The sequence below is a fragment of the Dipodomys ordii genome, unplaced genomic scaffold, assembly GCF_000151885.1.
Source record: "Dipodomys ordii isolate 6190 unplaced genomic scaffold, Dord_2.0 Scaffold146, whole genome shotgun sequence".
Taxonomy (NCBI): Eukaryota; Metazoa; Chordata; class Mammalia; order Rodentia; family Heteromyidae; genus Dipodomys; species Dipodomys ordii.
In genome coordinates this window covers 559,127-579,031 of record NW_012267362.1, presented here as the reverse complement: position 1 = coordinate 579,031, position 19,905 = coordinate 559,127, and the positions used below count along the sequence as shown (strand labels likewise).

General features: G+C 45.7%; 1 protein-coding gene across 1 annotated transcript; it reads left to right on the top strand.

The window, feature by feature from the left end:
• Window positions 1-13,527: 13,527 nt before the first annotated feature.
• Prok1 (prokineticin 1) lies at window positions 13,528-19,727 on the top strand. Its single transcript, XM_013031886.1, has 3 exons — window positions 13,528-13,599; window positions 16,327-16,452; window positions 19,608-19,727. The coding sequence occupies exons 1-3, from the start codon at window positions 13,528-13,530 to the stop codon at window positions 19,725-19,727; spliced, it is 318 nt and encodes a 105-aa protein (XP_012887340.1).
• Window positions 19,728-19,905: the final 178 nt, after the last annotated feature.

The following is a 19,905-nucleotide window of genomic DNA, read 5'->3' as shown; positions in this document are numbered from 1 at the left end:
TAAGAAGTATGGACTGCTGGTTTCTCCTTGGTCCACTATGACAAGGAGAGAGAAATCTCTGCTGACTGTTTCTGGCAGGGGAGTTGTGTTCAACACAGTTTTCCTGGTTTCTGGGCCTCTTTGACTTTCAGTAATGCTGGACATCTTCCTGCTAGGCTGGGAGTCATTAGAGTACAGGAGGCCAAAGCCGCCTGATGGTCTCGGAGACTTCCTGACCAGTAGAGGGGTAGTAACTGAGATGTTTATGACCACTGTCACTTCAAAGACATTGCTGGGCTCCACAAAGGGGATGGCCTCGACATTTATAGGGGAATCTAATGAACCAAAGAGGATTTTGGTGCCTGGAGAATCCTCTCAAGAGAAGAAGCAATCCATCCCAGATAGTAATATCCAGGAATTTATTGGAAATATCTAGCCACAGGCATGCATTAATTCCATGCTTCATTCTGATGAGACTTCATGACCAGACAGGCTCTGAATGTGATTCTGGGGGAGGGAGTGGCCCCAGCCTGAGACAGAGGCTGCACCTGAGTAGGAATGACAGGGAGACTCAACCCTTCCTTCTGTATCTACAGTCTGAATTGGGAGATAACCTTTTGGATCAGTGTACTCAGTGTGGACGTGGTCTCCTGACTGGTTAGAGATCAAGTACTTCTGGAGAGAAATAATTACTGTGGAACAGATATGTAGCATAGGGCTCTGTGAAGGACAATGTGACAGTTTTTCACTGGACTTCACTAGCTACCAAGGGCTCTTCAGATGGCCCCTGAGTCACTAGGTAGAAAGTTTCTTATGGAGATGAAGAATTAAGTCCAACAACATTTTGGGCTCTTCAGAAAGCAAAGCTGGAGACAACATCATGGCTTCTGATTTGTTGTTGTTGTTGGTGGTGGTGGTCATAGGGCTTGAACTCTGGGCCTGGGTGCTGTCCCCGAGTGCTTCAGCTCAAGGCTAGTGCTCTACCACTTTGAGCCACAGCACCACTTCCAGTTTTCTGGTGCCTAATTGGAGGTAAGAGTCTCACAGAGCCTGGGCTAATTTTGAACCGCAATCCTCAGATCTAAGCCTCCTGAGTAGCTAGAATTACAGGCGTGAGCCACCAGCACCCAGCTGTTATGTTTTATTTTGTTTTTGAAGATGATTCCAGAACATGGAAGGAATGGGGAGAGGAAGGCAAGGAAGCAAGAAATGCCAAGTAAGAATGTGTTCTGTAGTTGGAGGCTAGATTGTTCTTGGGTCTCAGGAGAAGAGGTCTAAGGGCTTCTAGGTTGAAGCACTTACCCTGTGGCGCCTATCTTCCCTGTGGCTGGTCCCCTCTATCCGTCCCTGGTCCTTTGGTGTATTGCATCCTCATGCTGTGCTCTGGGTAATCAAGTGGTAAGAAGCTATACCCCTCAAGTAGAAGCTCCTGTCAGTGTAAGGTGAATCTGAACTCATGTGGAACTTTTATGTTCTTTTTGTGGGGGTTGGGGGTGGTACTGGAGCTTAATCCAGGCTTCACATTTGCTAGACAGTAGCTTTACTGTTGATTCCAATGCCTCCAGAGTTTTTTGCTCTAGTTATTTTTGAGACAGGGTGTCATTTTGTCTGGCTGGCTTAGACTAGGCCCGTTAGACTTCCTGATTGGCAGATTTGACAAGCATACATCACTGTGCTCAATTTTTTCAGTTGAGACAGTGATCTCACAATTTTTTTTTTTGCCTGAGTTGGCCTTGAATTGTGATACTCTTGACCTCAGCCTTCCACATAACTGGAATGATAGGACTGAACCACTGTACCCAGTAATTGCTGGAATCTTGAGAACTTCTTTTTGCCCAGGGATGACCTTGAACCTTGATCCTCCTGACTTCAGCCTTCTAGGTAGCTTGAATTGCAGGTATGAGCCAGCAGTGTCCCACTTCTTGTAGAACTTTACATTTCAGATGCCACTGAAATCAAAGATGGCCTGTAGCATGTGATATTTGGGGCACCAGTGAAGCCTGCTTACACGTGACCAGGAAGTCAATGAGCTGAGCCCAGGGCTCCACAGGTAGGTATAACATGGTATATACTTGTGAATGTGGATATATACATATGTATATCATCCAAACACATACATCTATTCATTTGAATTTTAGCATTGGAAAGGCTGCAGAAATAGATGAAATGAGAAAAGCAAAGCCTACATACCCTGACTTTGCTGTAGAGGTGAGCTAGCCATTGCTACTTTGTGTTGTCACTTGTGTCTTGGCAGAATCTCCTGGGCAGGCAGAGGATTATGAAGCTTTGGAGAGAGGAAAGGGGACTTCTGGTGCTCTGATTGGAGGCTGTTACCTTGGGAAGTCATGAGCTCAGTTGGTTGGGATACATAGTTTTATTCATCTTAAACTTGAAGTGGAGACAAAAATTAGGGAATCTAGCTAGATGCTTGTAATCCTAGCTACTCAGGAGTCTGAGATCTAAAGATCAAGGTTCAAAGTCAGCCCAGGCAGATAGATCTCTTGAGACTCTTCTCTCCAATTAATGACCAAAAAAACAAAACAAAACAAAACCCAAAACCAAACCAGAAGGGGAAGTATGGTTCCATTGGTAGAGCACTAGCCTTGAGCAAAAAAAAAAAAAAAAGTGAACATGCAAGACCATGAGTTCAAGCCCCAGTAAATTCTCTCTCTCTCTTTCTCTCTTTCTCTCTCTCTCTCTCTCTCTCTCACACACACACACACAATTAGGGTACCAAGTCCCAGTCATTTGGGTTGTTTACATGGGTTATTCAGTTTCCTGGATTATTGTGAATGGTAGCAGTCTGATTTCCTGAAGTTTGATGCAACAGGCTGGCTTCCTGGGTGTTTATTGTAGATAAGGGATTGGTTTTCTGGCAATTGGTTTTGCTGCAAAGTGTATATCAAAACTCTATTTTTAAAGAAATCATGTTGAGCAAGGTAAGCCAAGAGCAAAGAGACAAACGGTACATGGTCTCCCTGATAAGTGGATGTTAAATCCAAAATGTTAGGTGATACGACAAAATTAACACGACTTAAGAAACAAAGAACTTCTACTCATCTGGTTGAACCACTACTAAATATCCCCATGCTGCGGATCACATGTATGGTGTATATGTGTACACCGTTATATGTTATAGACCGTGATAGACAATTTACTCCAGGAAAGTTAGAATGAGCTTGTGACTTTAAATGAGCATCATTATTCCACAATACTGTGAAATTTGGGAAATTATGTAATCACTTAATCACAATTTTAAAAAAAAGCACCAGAAAACTAGAAGTGACGTGATGGCTCAAGTGGTAGAGCATGAGCCTTGAGCTGAATTGTTCAGGGACAGCTCCCAGGCCTAGAGCTCAAGCCCCACGACTGACAGAGAGAGAGAGAGAGAGAGAGAGAGAGAGAGAGAGAGAGAGAGAGAGAGAGAGATATCTTTCATGTGATTGTTTCTAACATATTTATAAGATTATGTCTTTGTCTCCTTGTATGTCCCTTCCCCATGGTACAACCCCTGTTTTCACTATGTATGATGTTGGTATATGTGGAGGGGAAGGGAAAAAACAAATTGTAAAAACGGATACAGGAGAACCCATTGCAACAATGAGATGTACAAGTCATTATGTCGAAAAACGAACTTTACAGCTTTGTTGGGGGAGGATGGGGGTGGGGTGGGGGGAGGATATGAACGGACGGGAAGGGGAAACAAAGCAGGAGGCTACAATGCTTGATAAGAAATGTGCTCATTATCTTACCCATGTAATTGTAACCCCTCTGTACAGTATTTTCACAATAAAAATATATTTAAAAAACTCTATTTTTAAATATGACAGGCTATTGTCTTTCAGTTTTTTCAGTCCTTAATAATCTGAAAGACTGCTCTGGGCACAACCTTGTTGGTGATGGTAGATTTACTACCTCTGTGTGTGTGTGTGTGTGTGTGTGTGTGTGTGTGTGTGTGTGTGTGTGTACTGGGCTTTGGATTTAGAGCTCTGTTCCTTAGCTTTTTGGCTCAAGGCTAATGGTCTACCTCTTGAGCCACACACCTCCACTTCTGAAATTTTTTGCTGGTTAATTGAAGAGTCTCAAAGACTCACCTGCCCTGGCTGGCTTCAAATCTTGAGTCTCAGATCTTGTTTGCCTGAGTAGCTAGGATTACAGGCATGAGCCATCAGCATTCAGAGATGACTTCTTCTTGAATAAACTAAGCATGGCAGCAAATCTACAATTTTCTGGAATTTTCTTCTTGATACTTGACCAAAGTCTTCTCTCCTGTAACTTCTACCTTTTAATTCTACTCTTACTCTGTGAAGTAGCCTCTGTGTGTGTGTGTGTGTGTGTGTGGGTGTACAAATTTACTCCAGTCTGTCTCAGCAGTCTACTACAGAAGCAAGCAAAGGAGTATGTTTAATCAAACATGTCAGTCCACTCCTTCTCCTTTATTCCCTTCAAAAACACATGAGATAAAACAGATACCAGGCTTGGACCGAAGGGAATAAAGTCACTTTATGTGGGTGACTTATGTGGCAGAACTGGGATTTAAAGCCAGACTGCTTCTCTGCACACCTCATTTTTCTCTCTGCCCTAGCTGGGAAGAATTTATACTCTGTTACAGTCTAGTTTTGAGTCTTTCTGAACATTGGCTTCTTCACTGTGCCATGAAGGGGGACACGTGGATTAGGTTGTCTTGGGACTAAATCTTGGGGTGGAAACACTGAGTGTACCCAGGCAGTGAGTATTGGAGGTTGTGGGAAGAAAGGCCAGCTTCTTCCCAGCCTCCCTCAGCCAGCCCAGGCCTGTCTTACCGGGCCTGTGACTCTAACTCCCTATGTGGACCCCTTAAGAATTAAGATGGAGGCAGGGCACTTAGCTAAAACAACCATGCATCACAGGGAAATCATAGTGTTTCTTACAACAGATTGACAAACAAACAGCAAACACATACAATCAGTTAAGTTCCCAGCATGTCTTCAAGAAGCCAACATAAATGCAAGCCAATTACTAATTATCCGGATCTTCCCTTGAGCAGTGCAATTAGGGGACCTGAAAACTGGGTTTACTCAGTCTACAACATCTGGAAAACAAACTCTTCGGGGAAGGCAAGAAATGTCTGTATACAAACTCCATTCTTTTGAAAGCTCTTCTCTGTTGACTGTTTGTAAAGGAAACAGGTTAGCCCAGGGCACTAGTGTCTCAAGCTCATCATTCTCAGGAACCTGAGATCTGAGAATTCTGGTTCGAAGTCAGACTGGGAAGAAAAATCCCAGACACTCTTATCTCCAATTAACCACCAAAAAGCCACAAATGGAAGGGTGGCTCAAGTGGTAGAGTGTTAGTCTTGAGTGAAAAAGCTAAGTGAAAGCACGAGGCCCTGAGTTCAAATCCCAGTAGTAGTACAAAACAAGACACAAAGCTACAACCCCAAACCAGAAACAGTTTTAACTGTGTTGTTGCTGGTTTCCTGGGTCCTCAGGTTAGCAGCAATCTGGTGGAAAAGATGAGGAAGAGAAAAGAACATGGGTCCATTGAGTGGCTGCCATATTGCCACACCCTTAGTGGTTTAAACAGTAGGAAATTCCTCTCAAGGATCTGGAAGTCTGAAGCTAAGTACTTAAGCTCTCTGGAGTCTCTTGCCTATTCCAGTTCTGTGTAAGTTCCAGCTTTCCTTGGCTTGTGGCAACATCACTAATCTCTGCTCTGTCTTCACCACAGACTTTTCTTCTCTCACATTTGCTGTTGGATTTAGGATACATTCTGGTAATCCGAATCCTTAACTTAGTAGTATCTACATACAAAGACCTTCCCTCCCCACATAAAGGCATATTCAGGTTGGAATGAGACAGATACTTATTTTCTTTGGAGCCAAGAGCCAGCCACTAGTAGCTAAACACTCTGCAGAGTGGCATCCTCTACTTCTATGTTGAGGGCTCCAGTTTTTCAGAAGATACATCTAAGGTTCAGAGAGGTGAGGTCACTTGTCACATTTAAAACATCAACAGATGGCGAGACTAGGATTTCCCCACCCAGACAAGGGGGAAGATGTGGAAAGGTAAGAAAGATGAATACTGACCCAGAGAGGAACCAGGGGCAGTTTTGTTTTGTTGGAAGGTGAGTATGAAGGTGGGGATAATGGGAGAGGAAGCTGAAAGGAGAGCCAGATGCTTCAAGATCTTGGACTCAGCCTATGGATTTGGGTTTGATCCTGAAGGCAATGAGGAGACCTTGGAGCCTTTTGATTCCTAAAAGGTAAAGAGCAGATCTCTGAGCTGCCTGGCTGAAACAACAGTTAGCAAGAGTTAGCTCAGATGGAGAGGCTAGTCGTGAAGATGGAAACAGAGAGCAATAGTGAAGATGGAAGGGAGGGGCACCTTGAGGTCCAAGGGAGGTCTATATGGGAGGTCCATGTGGGTGCAAGTGGCTGATGGGTATGCTGGGAGGACAAGTAGAAAAATGTGATTTGCAGGCTCTGATGGGTCTGTCCTTGCAGAAGGCAGGTGAGAGGGCCCAGCTGTGCAATCATGAGCCCCTGTGTGCTTTCCACAGGAATGAAGGCCATTCAGGCACTTCGGGCGTGGGGGAGCTGCATGTGGGCAGAGCTGGCTTTGTGAGGTGCTTTCCTCATTAGGCAATTCTGTGCTGTGCTTCTGGGCATTGTTCTTGGACACTGAACCCCATTCTATTTCTCAAGACACCCAACAATTCAATGAACTACTTAATGGTCTTCATTAAATTCCTTTCCACTTAAGGCTGCCAGGCTGTACTCTGTTATTTACAACTAAGAAGCCCGATCTATAAAAATGGGTTTAATGATGACGGTGGAAAGGGGCACCAGGGAATAAGGGCGCATTGTTGTGAGGTGCCAGTGGGGTACCAGTGCCACATCAGTGGGCCACGTGGGCTGAGAGTGCAGGCTTAGGAGGCTGTGAAATTTATTCTGGACAAGGGAAATGCAACTTCAGGGAACTCATCCAAAGATCAGACAGAAGCAGAGGAAAAGCCAGGTAGGGTGGTACATACCTATGATCCTAGCACTAGGGAGGCTGAGGCAGGAAGATTGAAAGTTCAAGGTCCAACTGACTACATGAGAAGACTTCATCTTAAAGAAAGAAAAGAAAGAGAAAGAAAGAGAGAAAGTAAGAAGCACTGTGTAAAGTAAGAGGGCACTGTGTAAACAGGAGCACCTAGAGGAAATGATGTCATGAAAGGAAGAGAAATTTAAGGGGAGAATAGTTATCTGTGCCTCACCTCTGGGCTTGGAAGAGGAAGACTAAAGATGATACTTTGCTCCCAGCATTTAGAGGGTCAAAGGTGACCGAGCTGCTTTACTGGAGTGATGAGAATGGACTGGCCTGGGTGGAGGAGAGACATGGAAGGGAAGTACAGACCTCAAGAGATGGAAGCTAGCGGAGGGAAGCCTGGCCATGCTCACAGGAAGGGCTATACTAGGCTGGAACTTTACAGTGGACCCGACTGAGATAGTTAAGGGACAGTCTAGGTTGATATTCTCTGATACTATTATAGTCTATCTTCTAGTTGTAGAATAAACATGTCTTTCAATCATTTGAAACCCAGTTAGCTACTTGGGTAGAGACTTGTTTGAAGAGCTAAAAAGGAACTTGATTTGGGGGTCTTTTAAAATCCAAAGAGTTTTGCCCAGTGCCGGTGTGGCTCACGTCTGTAATCTGAGCTACTCAGGAGGCTAAGATCTGAGGACCAAAATTCAAAGGCAGCCTGGGCAGGAAAGTCCTTGAGACTCTTCAGACAAACCCAGAGTTCTAAAGCTGAGCAAGTATGGGGTTATAAGTTGTATTATGGGCTTGGGAAACTCAGGGACCTGGACCAGGTTAGGAGCCAATTTTTCCATGATCCCTCCGTGTGGACACAGCCTTCCCTCACCCCCTGCTCTGGTTTGTGTGTTTGGATGCCCTTAAAATTCATATGAGGGCATTAAGAAATGGGAACTTTGGGGAGACGATCTTGCCAGGAGAGTGGAACCATCAGACTTGGGCTTAGTACTCTTATAAAGATGGCAGAGGGAGCTCATTTGCCTCCTCTGTCATGTAAAGATTCAACAAGGCACTGTCTGTGAAGCAAGGTAGATTCTTACCACACAGCGGATGTTTAGGCACCCTGTTCTTGAACTTCCCAGACTCTATGATTAGGGAAATGAATTTTTGTTGTTTATAAATATTCAACCTAAGGTTACAGTAGCTGGACTAGACTCAAATACTCCTGTGCTCTGAGCCCCTGTTATTCTGTCTGGTCACCAGAGATTCGACTAAACTCAACTTATTTTTTCCCCCTGTACTGGGGCTTGAACTCATGTACTTTTGCTTGGCTTTTTTTCACTTAAGGTTGACTCTTTACCACTTGAGCCACATCTCCACTTCTGGCTTTTTGCTGGCTAATTGGAGATAAGAGTCTCATAGATTTGTCTGCCAGGCTGGCTTCAAACTAGAAACCTCAGATCTCAGCCTCCTGAATTAGCTAGGCTTGAGTATGGGAATGAACCACCAGCACCTGGCCTAGACTCAACTTCTTAGTCTAATTCCTTCTCCTCTTCTTTTTTTCCCCTCCTCCTAGTCCTCCCTTTTCTTCTTGCCAGTGGCTTCTCAGAGTTGTCTAGTTTCATGTTTTCTCTTTGGCTTGGCAGAATTTATGTTCTTGCACTATACTACATCAAGTATTTCTTCCTTTTCGGTTTTCACAGCCTACCTCAGGAGTTCTTGACTGTTCTTGTAAATAAACCCTTTGAAGACCACAGTTCCTTCTCAGAATGTTTTTAAATAAATAAAATACAATCAATAAGATTTTGGAGGAAAGCAATTATATAAAATACAATTGTCAAAACATATGCTAAGGGCCTGGGAAGGTGGCTCAGTGGTAGAGTGCTTGCCTTGCATGCATGAAGCCCTGGGTTTGATTCCTCAGTGCCATATAAGCAGAAAAAGCTGGAAGTGGCACTGTGGCTCAAGTGGTAGAGTGCTAGCCTTGAGCTGAAGAGCTGAGGGACAGTGCCTAGGCCCAGAGTTCAGGCCCCATGACTGACAAAAACAACAACAACAACAAAGGAATATTTGTGATATGGCAATATATACATGTGTGTGTGTGTGTGTGTGTGTGTGTGTGTGTGTGTGTGTGTGTGTGTAAGTATTGACAGGCTTGAGTTCAGGCCTCATGCTCATACTTGTCTGTTTTGCTCAAGGTTGGTGCTCTACAATTTGAGGTAGAGCTCTACTTTTGGCCTTTTGGTTTTTGGTCCTGAAGCTTGAACTCTGGGCCTGGGTGCTGTCCTTGAGCTTTTTTGCTCAAGGTTAGCACTCTACCACTTGAGTCACAGATCCATTTCTGGATCTTTTTGTAGTTTATTGGAGCTGAGAAACGGCTTTCCTGCCAGGGCTAGCTTTAAACCATGGTCCTCAGATCTCAGCCTCCTGAGATCACCTGGCTTTCTTCTAGCTTTTTGCTGGTTAGTTGGAAACATGAGTCTCATGGCTAGCTTTGAGCTGTGATCCTCAAATCTCAGCCTCCTGAGTATCTAAGATCATAGGCATGAGCCACCAGTGCCTGATTATATGCTTCTTTATTTTTGTTTTTATTGTTTTGAAGGCTGACAGTTTATTGCATTTTCATGTTAACAAACACCACACGTTGAGGTTTTTAAAATCGTGTTTTTCCTTTTCCTTCACGGTATCAAAGTCTCATTCAGCATGCCATGGTTCATGATTCTGACAAGAAGAAAATGAAAGTAAGTGGAAACTCTTCCGGTACCGTCTGCTTTAACACCAACCCTGCTTACAGCCACGGCCACCCATCTCTGTGAACTATTCCTACCTTCTTTACTGTGTGTTTGTCCTGTTCAAGATGTGAGTCTCTGTAAAGGAATGCTCCCCTATTGGCAGGTACAGACATTCAAAATAGTCATTTTGATTCTCTGTTCTAGTCTGTTTTCCAAGGTAAAACAATCTCCTGAAAAACAGAGCTTGGCATCTTATCTCAGTGGATACATCCCTCCTAAAGTGAAACAAGGAAAAGATTCACCTTTGTCTCAGGATGAAGAGTCATATATGCTTCTTTATTACTGCCTTAAGTAATATAGTCTAGTAGTGAGAGTGGCCTAGTAACTGTAACATCTACAAATGCTCAATTGCACGCTGCCTTGCCATCTTCCTGCCTACCTGCTTTGTTTTCTCTTGGCTGTTCAGAAGCCTGGAAAAGGTTTGCCCAGTGTACTTGCTCCACTAGCTTTCTTCTCTTAACTCAACTGAGAACATTTTTCAGCACTTTTTGTCCCATTTTTTTCCCTCACGTTTTACCACTCCTCCGTTCATGTCATCTCTGACTTCTTGCCTTTGCCTCCTAGAGTTCCTGCCTGCTTAGCCCCCTCATTTTCTACACTGCAGCTACTCAGGAGGCTGAGATCTGAGAAACCCAGGTGGAAGACAGCTGGGGCAGGAAAGTCCATGGGATTCGCATCTCCAATTAAGCAGCAAAAATCCAGAAGTAGAGCTGTGGTTCAAGTGATAGAGTGCCAACCTTGAATGAAAAAAAAAAACAAAACTAAGGGACAGTACCTAGGCCCTGAGTTCAAGTCCTAGAACTGGCACACATACACACACACACAACTAACTCTACTTGTGTCTAGAGAACTGCTGACATTCCCTTGTACACAGAAATCCCTGCCCAGGTTATATAGAGAGAAATTCCAGCTCCTGAGCTCCATACAATCCGAGCAAGGAAAGCTTTCAATGGAGGCTTGTTTAATCCAGTCACCAGTTAAAGACAGAGAGCTGCTTTTTCCTACAGCTCCCAGGCCCTCCCCTGGGATTCCCAAGTCCCTAGTTCTCGCTCACCTCTCTAATTAAACAGGCGTTTCCTCAAGCACTTAACATTCAGAAAGAAAGAAAAGGTTTCAGTCCATGGTATTGCTTTTGTTTTGCAATGGGTCTTTTCTCACCACAATTTCTTCATTGTAATTGTGTGGGACAATTAGATTTTGTGTGTCCTGGGAGGGGCTGAAGAGGGAAGGGGTGAGAATGAGAGGCTTTCAGAAAACTGAGCATTGGAGCATGAGCAGTATTTCAAAGTGGTGAAGCTAATGAACAAATCAGTCTAAAGTCAACGTGTTTGCCTGTGTGGGGGCTGAGTTCCCAGCTTTGTCTAGCTCCATTGGGACCTTTCTCTCTCTACTTATAACTGCCTGTAATGGTTTCTTTGTGGGACTTTTTTTTTCCCCACCAGATACGTCAAGGAAAATAGAACTTTGTGAATAATATGTTAGGGACTTATTAACAGCTACATTTTCCATTTGACATTTTATATGCTAACACAGATGAAAGGCCCTGAAAAGTCCTGCAGAAAGAAGCTCATTAAATATGTGTAACTCAATCTTCTCCGAATCTTTGACTATAGAAATCTTTTATTTAGGTAGTGTGTGTGTGTGTGTGTGTGTGTGTGTGTGCGTGTGTATGTGTGTGTGCGCACGCGCACGCATGTAAAATCTACAAATTAAGTACCCCTTATCCTCAATGCTTAGTATCTGAAGAATTTCAGAGTTCAGGGTTTCTCAGATTCTGGAATATCTGTATATGTACAGTGACATACCTTGGAGGATGACACCTCAGTCTAAACATATTTTTTGTTTCATATATATCTTGCATATATGGGTAATTTTGCACAATATTTTTTTTCACTGATGCCCAACTTTATTCATTTTTTCCTCCTTTACAGTCTTGGAATTTACACTCAGGGCCTCATGCTTGGAAGGCAGGTCCTTTACCAGTTGAGCCATTTACATAGTAGTTATTTTCAGATAAGTTCTCATGTTTATGCGAGAAAGATGAGACCTATGCCACAATCCTCCTTGGTTTGGTTGCTGAGTAACTGCTAGCTATCGGTTGAGATGAGGTCTTGTGAACTGTTTTTTGCACAATATTTTAAAGAATTTTTTAATTAAATGAAGTTTCATGCTGTGGAGTTTTCCATGTATGACATTGTGTCTAAAAATGGTTACAGGGCTGGGAATGTGGCTTAGTGGTAAAATGCTTGACTAGCATGCATGAAGCCCTGGGTTCCATTCCTCAGCACCACAAAACAGAAAAAGCTGGAAGTGGCCCTGTGGCTCAAATGGGAGAGAGCTAGCTTTGAGCAAAAGAAGCTCAGGGACAGTGCCCCCAACCCTGAGTTCAAGCCCCAGGATTGATAAAAAAAAAAGAACAACAATAAACAACAAAAAACCTTTTGCATAGCTGGGTGCCAGTGGCTCACACCTGTAATCCTAGCTACATATGATGCTGAGATCTGAGGATTGTGGTTTGCAGCCAGCCCAGGCAGGAAAGTCTGTGAGACTCTTATCTTCAATTAGCCACCAAAAAGTTGGAAGAAGATGAATGGCTCAAGTGGTAGAGCACTAGCCTTGTGCAAAAAAGTTCAAAGACAGAATCCAGGCCCTAATCAAGCTCCAGGTCTGGCACAGGGTTTGCACTTGGATTGTTGAGTTCAGAAAGCCTAGCTTGCATTAACAGTATGCAAAAAGATGCCATAGAGAAAATATCATCTTGTATTGTTGTGAAGAGAAGTTGGATTGCTAGATAAAGAATCCAGGACCTCTCCCTGGGTTGTTTGGAGTGGACAGAGCTGGAACTAGGACTCCCCCATACTTCCCCCAGCAAGAGGAGCTATGTGGAGCCACCTTCCTATCAGATAGCCATCTGAAACTCCAGTGTTTGTCTGCTTGGAGTAAGGCTACTCGCACATTCACTGTATGTGACAGGAAGGCCAGCATTGCGTGGCTCCTGGGACTCTTAGCTGTAGCCCAGCCCAATCTTGCTTCTCTGTGGCACCCGTATGCTTGCTGATCTTCTGCAGTGGCAGAAGTGACTCTTGCTGGTGTTTGTCTTGAGCCTGTTAGAAGATCCTCATGAACTCCTGCAAGGACTTGTTTTCTTACTGTCCAACATTTCCTTATTGGAACTGTAACCTTCAGAGGACCAGAGACACCATCTAACCCTTTGTCTCCTCTGCTATCTGCCTCTGTGCTGAGCCCATGTAAACACCTAGGGCATGGCTGGCTTGAGGATGAGCAAATCAATAATCCTGCATGTTGCACAGTCTCATGAAGGGAAGAAAAATGACAATGTTGCAAATCCCTTAATTCATTAGCAAAGTCTTCTTAAGTCTTCTTCCTGTTTGGAGCAGCCTAGGGAAGACGCTGAGGGAGAGGAGAGTAAGCAGCAAAATGTACACCTCTGTGTGAAGCGCAGCGTTCCCAGAAGACTTAGAGCAACTGTCAAAGTCCGCGATGTGTCCATTTTTATTAGTTCTGATGGCGATGTGATATCGTTAGTGATTCCAGTCTCATCTTCACACTGAGATCATCCGAACAACGTAGGTAAAGGGAGGGAAGAGCAGAGATGAGGCATCGTCAGACAGTCCTGGAGCTGACCATATAAATCCAGGAGGAAGAAAGGCACAAGAGCCTGGCCTTCTAGCTTGCCAGTCACCAAGGCATCAGATCAGGGCAGTGTTGGCTTTCATTCATCCCCAGTGGCCATGAAGGGTGTCATGCAAGTTTGGGTCTTTCTCCTCTTAGTCACCGTGTCTGATTGTGCTGTGATCACAGGGGTAAGTCTCTAGCATTCTCTATGTCTGGGTTTCAGGACAATGTCAGTGTCTGCATGGGACATGTACCTGGGAACCAACAGAGCAAGGGGAGAAGTGTGGAGTGAAGGGCAGGAGAGGGTGTGTATCTAGAGGATGCAGGAGTAGCCATCAGATACTTTCTCTCTTAGAGAGGGGCTGCATGTGATCTTCAGACCACTTCAATCCCACTGTTGAACATGGATGGCTTTGGAAAAGCTGTGTATTAATCAAATTATTTAAAGTGCACTAGGAGAGTACTGAGAACTCTGAAGTTCAGTCTTTTGGTAAAATGAAGACTTTTTTTCTTTTCTTTTCTTTCTTTTTTTCTTTTTTCTTTTTCTTCTTTTTTGCTGGTCCTGGGGCTTGAACTCCAGGCCTGAAAGCTGTCCATGAGTTTGGGTGCTCAAGGCTAATACTCTACCACTTGAGCCACAGCTCCACTTCCAACTCTTTTTGTAGTTTATTGGAGATGAGTCTCACTGATTTTCCTGCCCAAGTTGGCTTCAGACCATGGTCTTCAGATCTCAGCCTCCAGAATAGTTATGCACGAGCCAGCAAGATCCCTGTTTTCTAACAAGGAATTCTTTTGCAAAGTGGATTAGTAACCCTGATTTTCTCTTTGTGCCAGTACTAGGGCCTAGAAAGCTCACTTTTGAGTTTTTGCTCAAGGCTGCTGCTCAACCTCTTCCAGATTTTTTGCTGGTTAATTGGAGATAAGGGTGTCATGGATTTTTCTATTCAGGCTGGTTTCCATCTAGAAGCCTCATAGTTAGAGGCTGCATAGTTAGAATTATCATGCCTCAGACACCAGCATCCAGTTTCTAGTTTATCTTCTGTGTGCATCTTGTGCTGTCTGGTTCACAGGGCTATTGGGTTGGCCAAAGGCCATGGGCTCTGGCCGTGTTTGCATCACATCATCTCTGCTGCCTCCTAGAGATGCTCAAAACACCTCCTTCATTTCATGCCCAGTGAGTTTTTCAGGAAGCATAGGGGACACCAACATTGGCTGATTACACCCTAGCAATGGAGGGGTAGAAAGGCAGTCTTCATAGCATATTTCAGTGTCCCAACACTTGGGGTGGTGGTGTCCCCTCAGATTTCTGGCAGTGCCTTGCACCCCTTTTGGATGGGCACAGATTGTATTATGGTGGCAGGGCTACCTTTATTAAAACCAAAAGCACTGCTTTAACCTAAGAATTTCCTAGCTAAGAGTCCAGAGAGAGAAAGAGAAAGTGGCCTGGGGCGGGGGGGGGGTGGAATGGATTAACTTTTATTTCAACTTCCTTCTGCTTTTGGCATTGAGAAGGAAAATATGGAGTAATGACAATGCCTGAAATCAGATTTGTTTTAATGCTTCTAGAAAAGACAACTTCTTTCTCCTTTTCAAAAGAAAGCGACAGCGTTCAAAAGAACAATCATTAAGTTTTGGGTCCCCAGAGTAACAGGGTGAAGGCAGAATTACATATAATAAGCATGAACCTTGGCTGCTGGCTGCTGGTGGTATGGCCTGAAAATGAAGAGGCAGGTCAGAAGTCACGGATGCCTGGCAGGGCCCGATGAGAGGCCCTGGATGTTCAGGTCAGCTTCATAGAGACAGCCTGGACACTCGAGCCAGGCAGACAGGTCTGAGGGAGGAGAAAGAGCACTTACACAGGTGAGCACAATGAGGGAGAGAGCTAGGAGGGCTCAGAGGAAATGTGTGGCTGGATGAGGTGAGTTATTCGAGCAGGGCATTGAGCAAAGCAGGAGAGCCCAGCCACGCACCTGTGCCACGCTCTGCAGCTGTCTCTCAGAAAGAGACCAGATTTGACACCTTCATTACTCCTTACTCCTGGATGGTGATTTCTAGGCCTTATGTCTCTTCCAGTGGGGGACACTGTATCCCATGCCTGCCAGAAACCAAGAGTCAAACAGGGTCTACTTCCCCCCAACCATTGGCTCTTAAGGGGCTGCTGGGGTGGAAGCTGGGGCCCTCACTGAACTGGAAATGGGCAGCCATATTGTCACCTGCCTCTCCTTCTCTTGATGAAGAGAATTGATATCCTCTCCCCCCTCCCCCCCATCCCCCCCCTCCCCCCCCCCCCCCCCCCCCCCCCCCCCCCATGAAATGAGAAAGTAGAGAGCTGGGCAGGAACCTGTCATGGGCAGGAACCGGAAACTTCTGGTTCCTTCCTGGGCAGCCTGAAAATTTTCCAAGAGCAAATCAGAACCCAGCTTTGAGTCTCAGCTCAGTTGGGACACACGGCTGCTTTCAGGAAGGAAGGGGTAGCTTGGAAGGTTCTCTGTCACGTTCACTTGAGTCTGAAGCAGCTCACAGGTGCATGTTCCTAACCTTAGCTTTTGTGTACAATGGCCTTGTGTGGCTTTGGGTGGCCTGCTTGACCAAATCAGGCAAGGCCACACCATATGGCCTAGTCTAACTGTATTTGGAGGCCAGCAGAGAAGCACTGGGGAGAGACACATGGTTACTGGGCTTCTAGAGGCTGGATGCTAAGTGGAGATGAACCCCATCCCAATGCTGGATGATGACAGATACTCTACTGAGTCCTCAGCACCCTGCCCAGGAGGGGAGCAGGGGCTGTAAAGCATAGCCCAAGATGCCCTGGTTAGGCTGAGTCACTCAGCTGCTTCCTCTCTGATGCTGGCAAGGCCTTTTAGGGTCCATCATGGGCACTAATGGACTGTCCCCTCTCACTCTTACCCCTGCAGGCCTGTGAGCGGGATGTCCAGTGTGGCACCGGCACGTGCTGCGCCATCAGCCTGTGGCTTCGGGGGCTGAGGATGTGCACCCCATTGGGACGAGAGGGAGAGGAGTGCCACCCGGGTAGCCACAAGGTATCAAGCTGGCCACCATGGGGGCACACATGTGAGCCAGCCAGGGGATCCTGGGGCCTGGCTTCAGCCAGGACTGCAGAGTTGGAGGCTCCTGAGGCTAGTGTGAGAGAGGGCAACTCAGATGCAACCCCTGACTATCAGAGAGGGAGCAGGTAGCCATGAGTGCTACTGTTTGCCCTCAGCAGGCAGCATTGTCCACCTCCAGACTTGTAGACAGGCTGGAGAACCATGCTTATGGACTTGATCTTTTCAGAAATCCTGGGTCACGGTGGGGGAACTGAGGCACAGCCAATAGGCCAGTGGGATTGGAACCGCAGATTTCCTTGCTAGATAGCCCAGGCTGGCCTGGAACTTGACACTGCTGCCTCAGCCTTCCAAGTCCTAGTTCACAGGTGTGTGCTACAACATCTAGCTTTCTGGAACTACAGGTGTCTGATGTCAACTCTAGTTGTAGCTCACTGATGTTGCAGTGTCCAGCACACAAACTCTTACACTTGGGGACTGGATATCTTGAACCCTTTATTTGCTGTGTGGTCTTGGGCAATTAGCTTAACTCGGAGTCTCATGTATACATTGAAGGGAGCAGACCTCTCAGTCTAAAGTGTCTTGTATACTAGACAAATTCAGATGTGGGGTGTGTGTGTGTGTGTGTGTGTGTGTGTGTGTGTGTGTGTGTGTGTGTGTGTGCGCGCCAGTACTGGGGCTTGAACTCAGGGCCTCATATTGTTGCTCAGGTTTTTGCTCAAGAGTGGTACTCTACCACTTCTGCCACATCTCCACTTCTTGCACTTTGTTGGTTAATTGGAGATAAATGTCTCTTGTATTTGTCTGCTAGGGCTGGCTTTAAAACTCCATTCTCAGATAATTCTCCATTCTCAGTAATCCTAGCCAATGCCATAGGCACCCAGCTCAAATTCATATTTTGAATGGATGCCTTTCCTTCCTTCCTTCCTTCCTTCTTCCTCCCTTCCTTCCTTCCTTCCTTCCTTCCTTCCTTCCTTCCTTCCTTCCTTCCTTCCTTCCTTCCTTCCTTCCTTCCTTCCTTCTCAGGACCTGGGCTTTGTCTTTGAACTCTTGCTCAAGGCTAGCACTCTACCATGTTGAGCCATGGCACTACTTCTGGTTTTCTGGTGGTTAATTGGAGATGAGAGTCTCATGGACTTTCCTGAGTAGCTAGGATTATAAGTGTGAGCCACCGGCACTTAGCCCCTTTGCTTTCTTGAGATGCTCACAAAATGGCCTCCTATAGAAGGTTGGAGCAGAGTAAGACAAATTGAGAAGGCACTCATACAAAGGGTGAACAAATACAGCAGTGGTACTCATTAGACACTGTTGAAAATGAATTTGTGAGTGGGGAAGGGAGGGAAAACTGGATGAGAGTGAGGGAAGGGGTGACACTGTTCAAAAAGAAATGCACTCATTACTAGACTTATGTAACTGTAATCCCTCTATATACATCTTTATAAAACAATTTAAAAAGATAAAAGAAGGCACTTATTCCTCCAAATTCTAAATGTTCTAACTCCAGCTCTGTTTCTGGCCCCCGTTAGTTCACAGCTTACAGAGCTCAGTAAAACGAAGGAGTCTCTACTGTTGGAGAGCCAGGGAAAGCCTGGGGATGTAGCTCCAGTGGTAGAGCACCTGCCTAGCAAATGCGAGGTCCTGCTAATCAAATCCCAGTATCCTCAGGACCAGGCAGGGCCTTCATGGGGCCAGGCCTTCACTGGGGCTTACCAGATGCTGCCAGCCAGGGCTCAGGTGTCTTATTTGCTGCTGGTGATTTCCCTTGACAGGCCCTTGTGCTCATGTATGTTCAGAGAATCTTCCGCCAGTCTTCCTTCTGATCCTGGCCTCCCTCTCACTTCCCTCTGGAGCTGAGGAAACTGAAGAAGTAGTCATGGTCAGCCTTTGCTACTTTGGATGTGTGAGGCAGACACAGTGGGGACCGCTGTAGTGATAAAAATAAATTCTTAGTGTTTCCTTCTTGAATTTTCATACTAGGCATCCTTTTTTAGGTGCTGGTCCTAAGGCTGGAACTCAGAGCCCTCAGTGCTATCCCTGAGCTAGCCACTTCAAAGCTAGCTCTGATGCTCAAGGCTATATTTCTATCACTCACACTCAAGGCTAGCACTCTACCACCAGTTTTGTGGGGGCAGTTTATTGGAGATAAGAGTCTCACAGACTTTCCTATCTGGCCTGGCTTCAAACTATGATCCTCAGATCTGACCCTCCTGAGTATCTAGGTAGGATTACAGGTGTGAGCTACCAGCACCCAGCCCTAGACTTTTTGTACACATATACTTTTTTTTTTAAAAAAACAACCATTGCATGGTAACTGCAATGAATCCATTTTACAGGCAATAAAGTTGAGACACAGCAAGGCCAAATAGTCGAATGTCATTCAGCTAGGAAGCTTCAGACCTGGGAAGCAATCAGACCAGGGAGTCTGGTGCTGGACCTATGTTCCTGCTTCTTCTATTCAAGCCCCAGAAGCTTGACATTCCGATAGCATGTGGGCTAGAGGGCAGGCATGGGGCCTGTCACTTGGCATTCATACCAGGGGCACCCACAGAGCCGGCCACTGGTGGCTCATGAGTATCATTCTAGCTACTCAGAAGGTTGAGTTCTGAGGATCAAAGTTCAAAGCCAGCTCAGGAAGAAAAAAACAAAAACCTCTTATCTTTAATTAACCAGTCAAAGCTGGAAGTAGAGGTGTGTCTCCAGTGGGACCTTGAGTGGAAAAAGCCAAGCAAATGCTTAAGTCCCTGAATAGCAAAAGTTTATTGGAGATAAGAGTCTCACAGACTTTCCTATCTGGCCTGGCTTCAAACTATGATACTCAGATCTGACCCTCCTGAGTATCTAGGTAGGATTACAGGTGTGAGTCCCTGAAAGAAAGCAAAGGGGCATGTGTGGAGAGTTTGTGGGCACAGGGGCGCCGGGGCTGGGGAGCCAGGCTGCTTGGGTACAAGTCCCAGCTCCTCTCCAAATGTGTTGTGTGCTGTTGGTGTGTGGCTGTCACCATGCTCCTTGGCTTTACCCATCTGTCACTACCCTCATCACTGTGTTAGCTGGGGGAGGGCCGGGGAGACTAGAGCTCCTGTGGGAAGTTCGCTTCCCGGTGACTGGTAACCCTGCCTCTCTTCTCTCCTCAGCTCCCTTTCTTTAGGAAGCGCCAGCATCACACCTGTCCCTGCCTGCCCAGCCTGCTTTGTCTGAAGTTCTCGGATGGCAAGTATCGCTGCTCCATGGATTTGAAGAACATCAACTTTTAGGAACTTTCTGGGCTCTGGACACCTCACCGGGTCTCTTCTTGAGCATAGTCTGGAATGGTCTCTTGTGGATTTTTGTTTCTACCATGCAACTTAGTTCTCCCAACTTGCCCAAACCGTACACTGAGCCCCCCGGAGTCCTCCTCCCCCCATGCATACACAGGCATCCAAGGGGACCCAC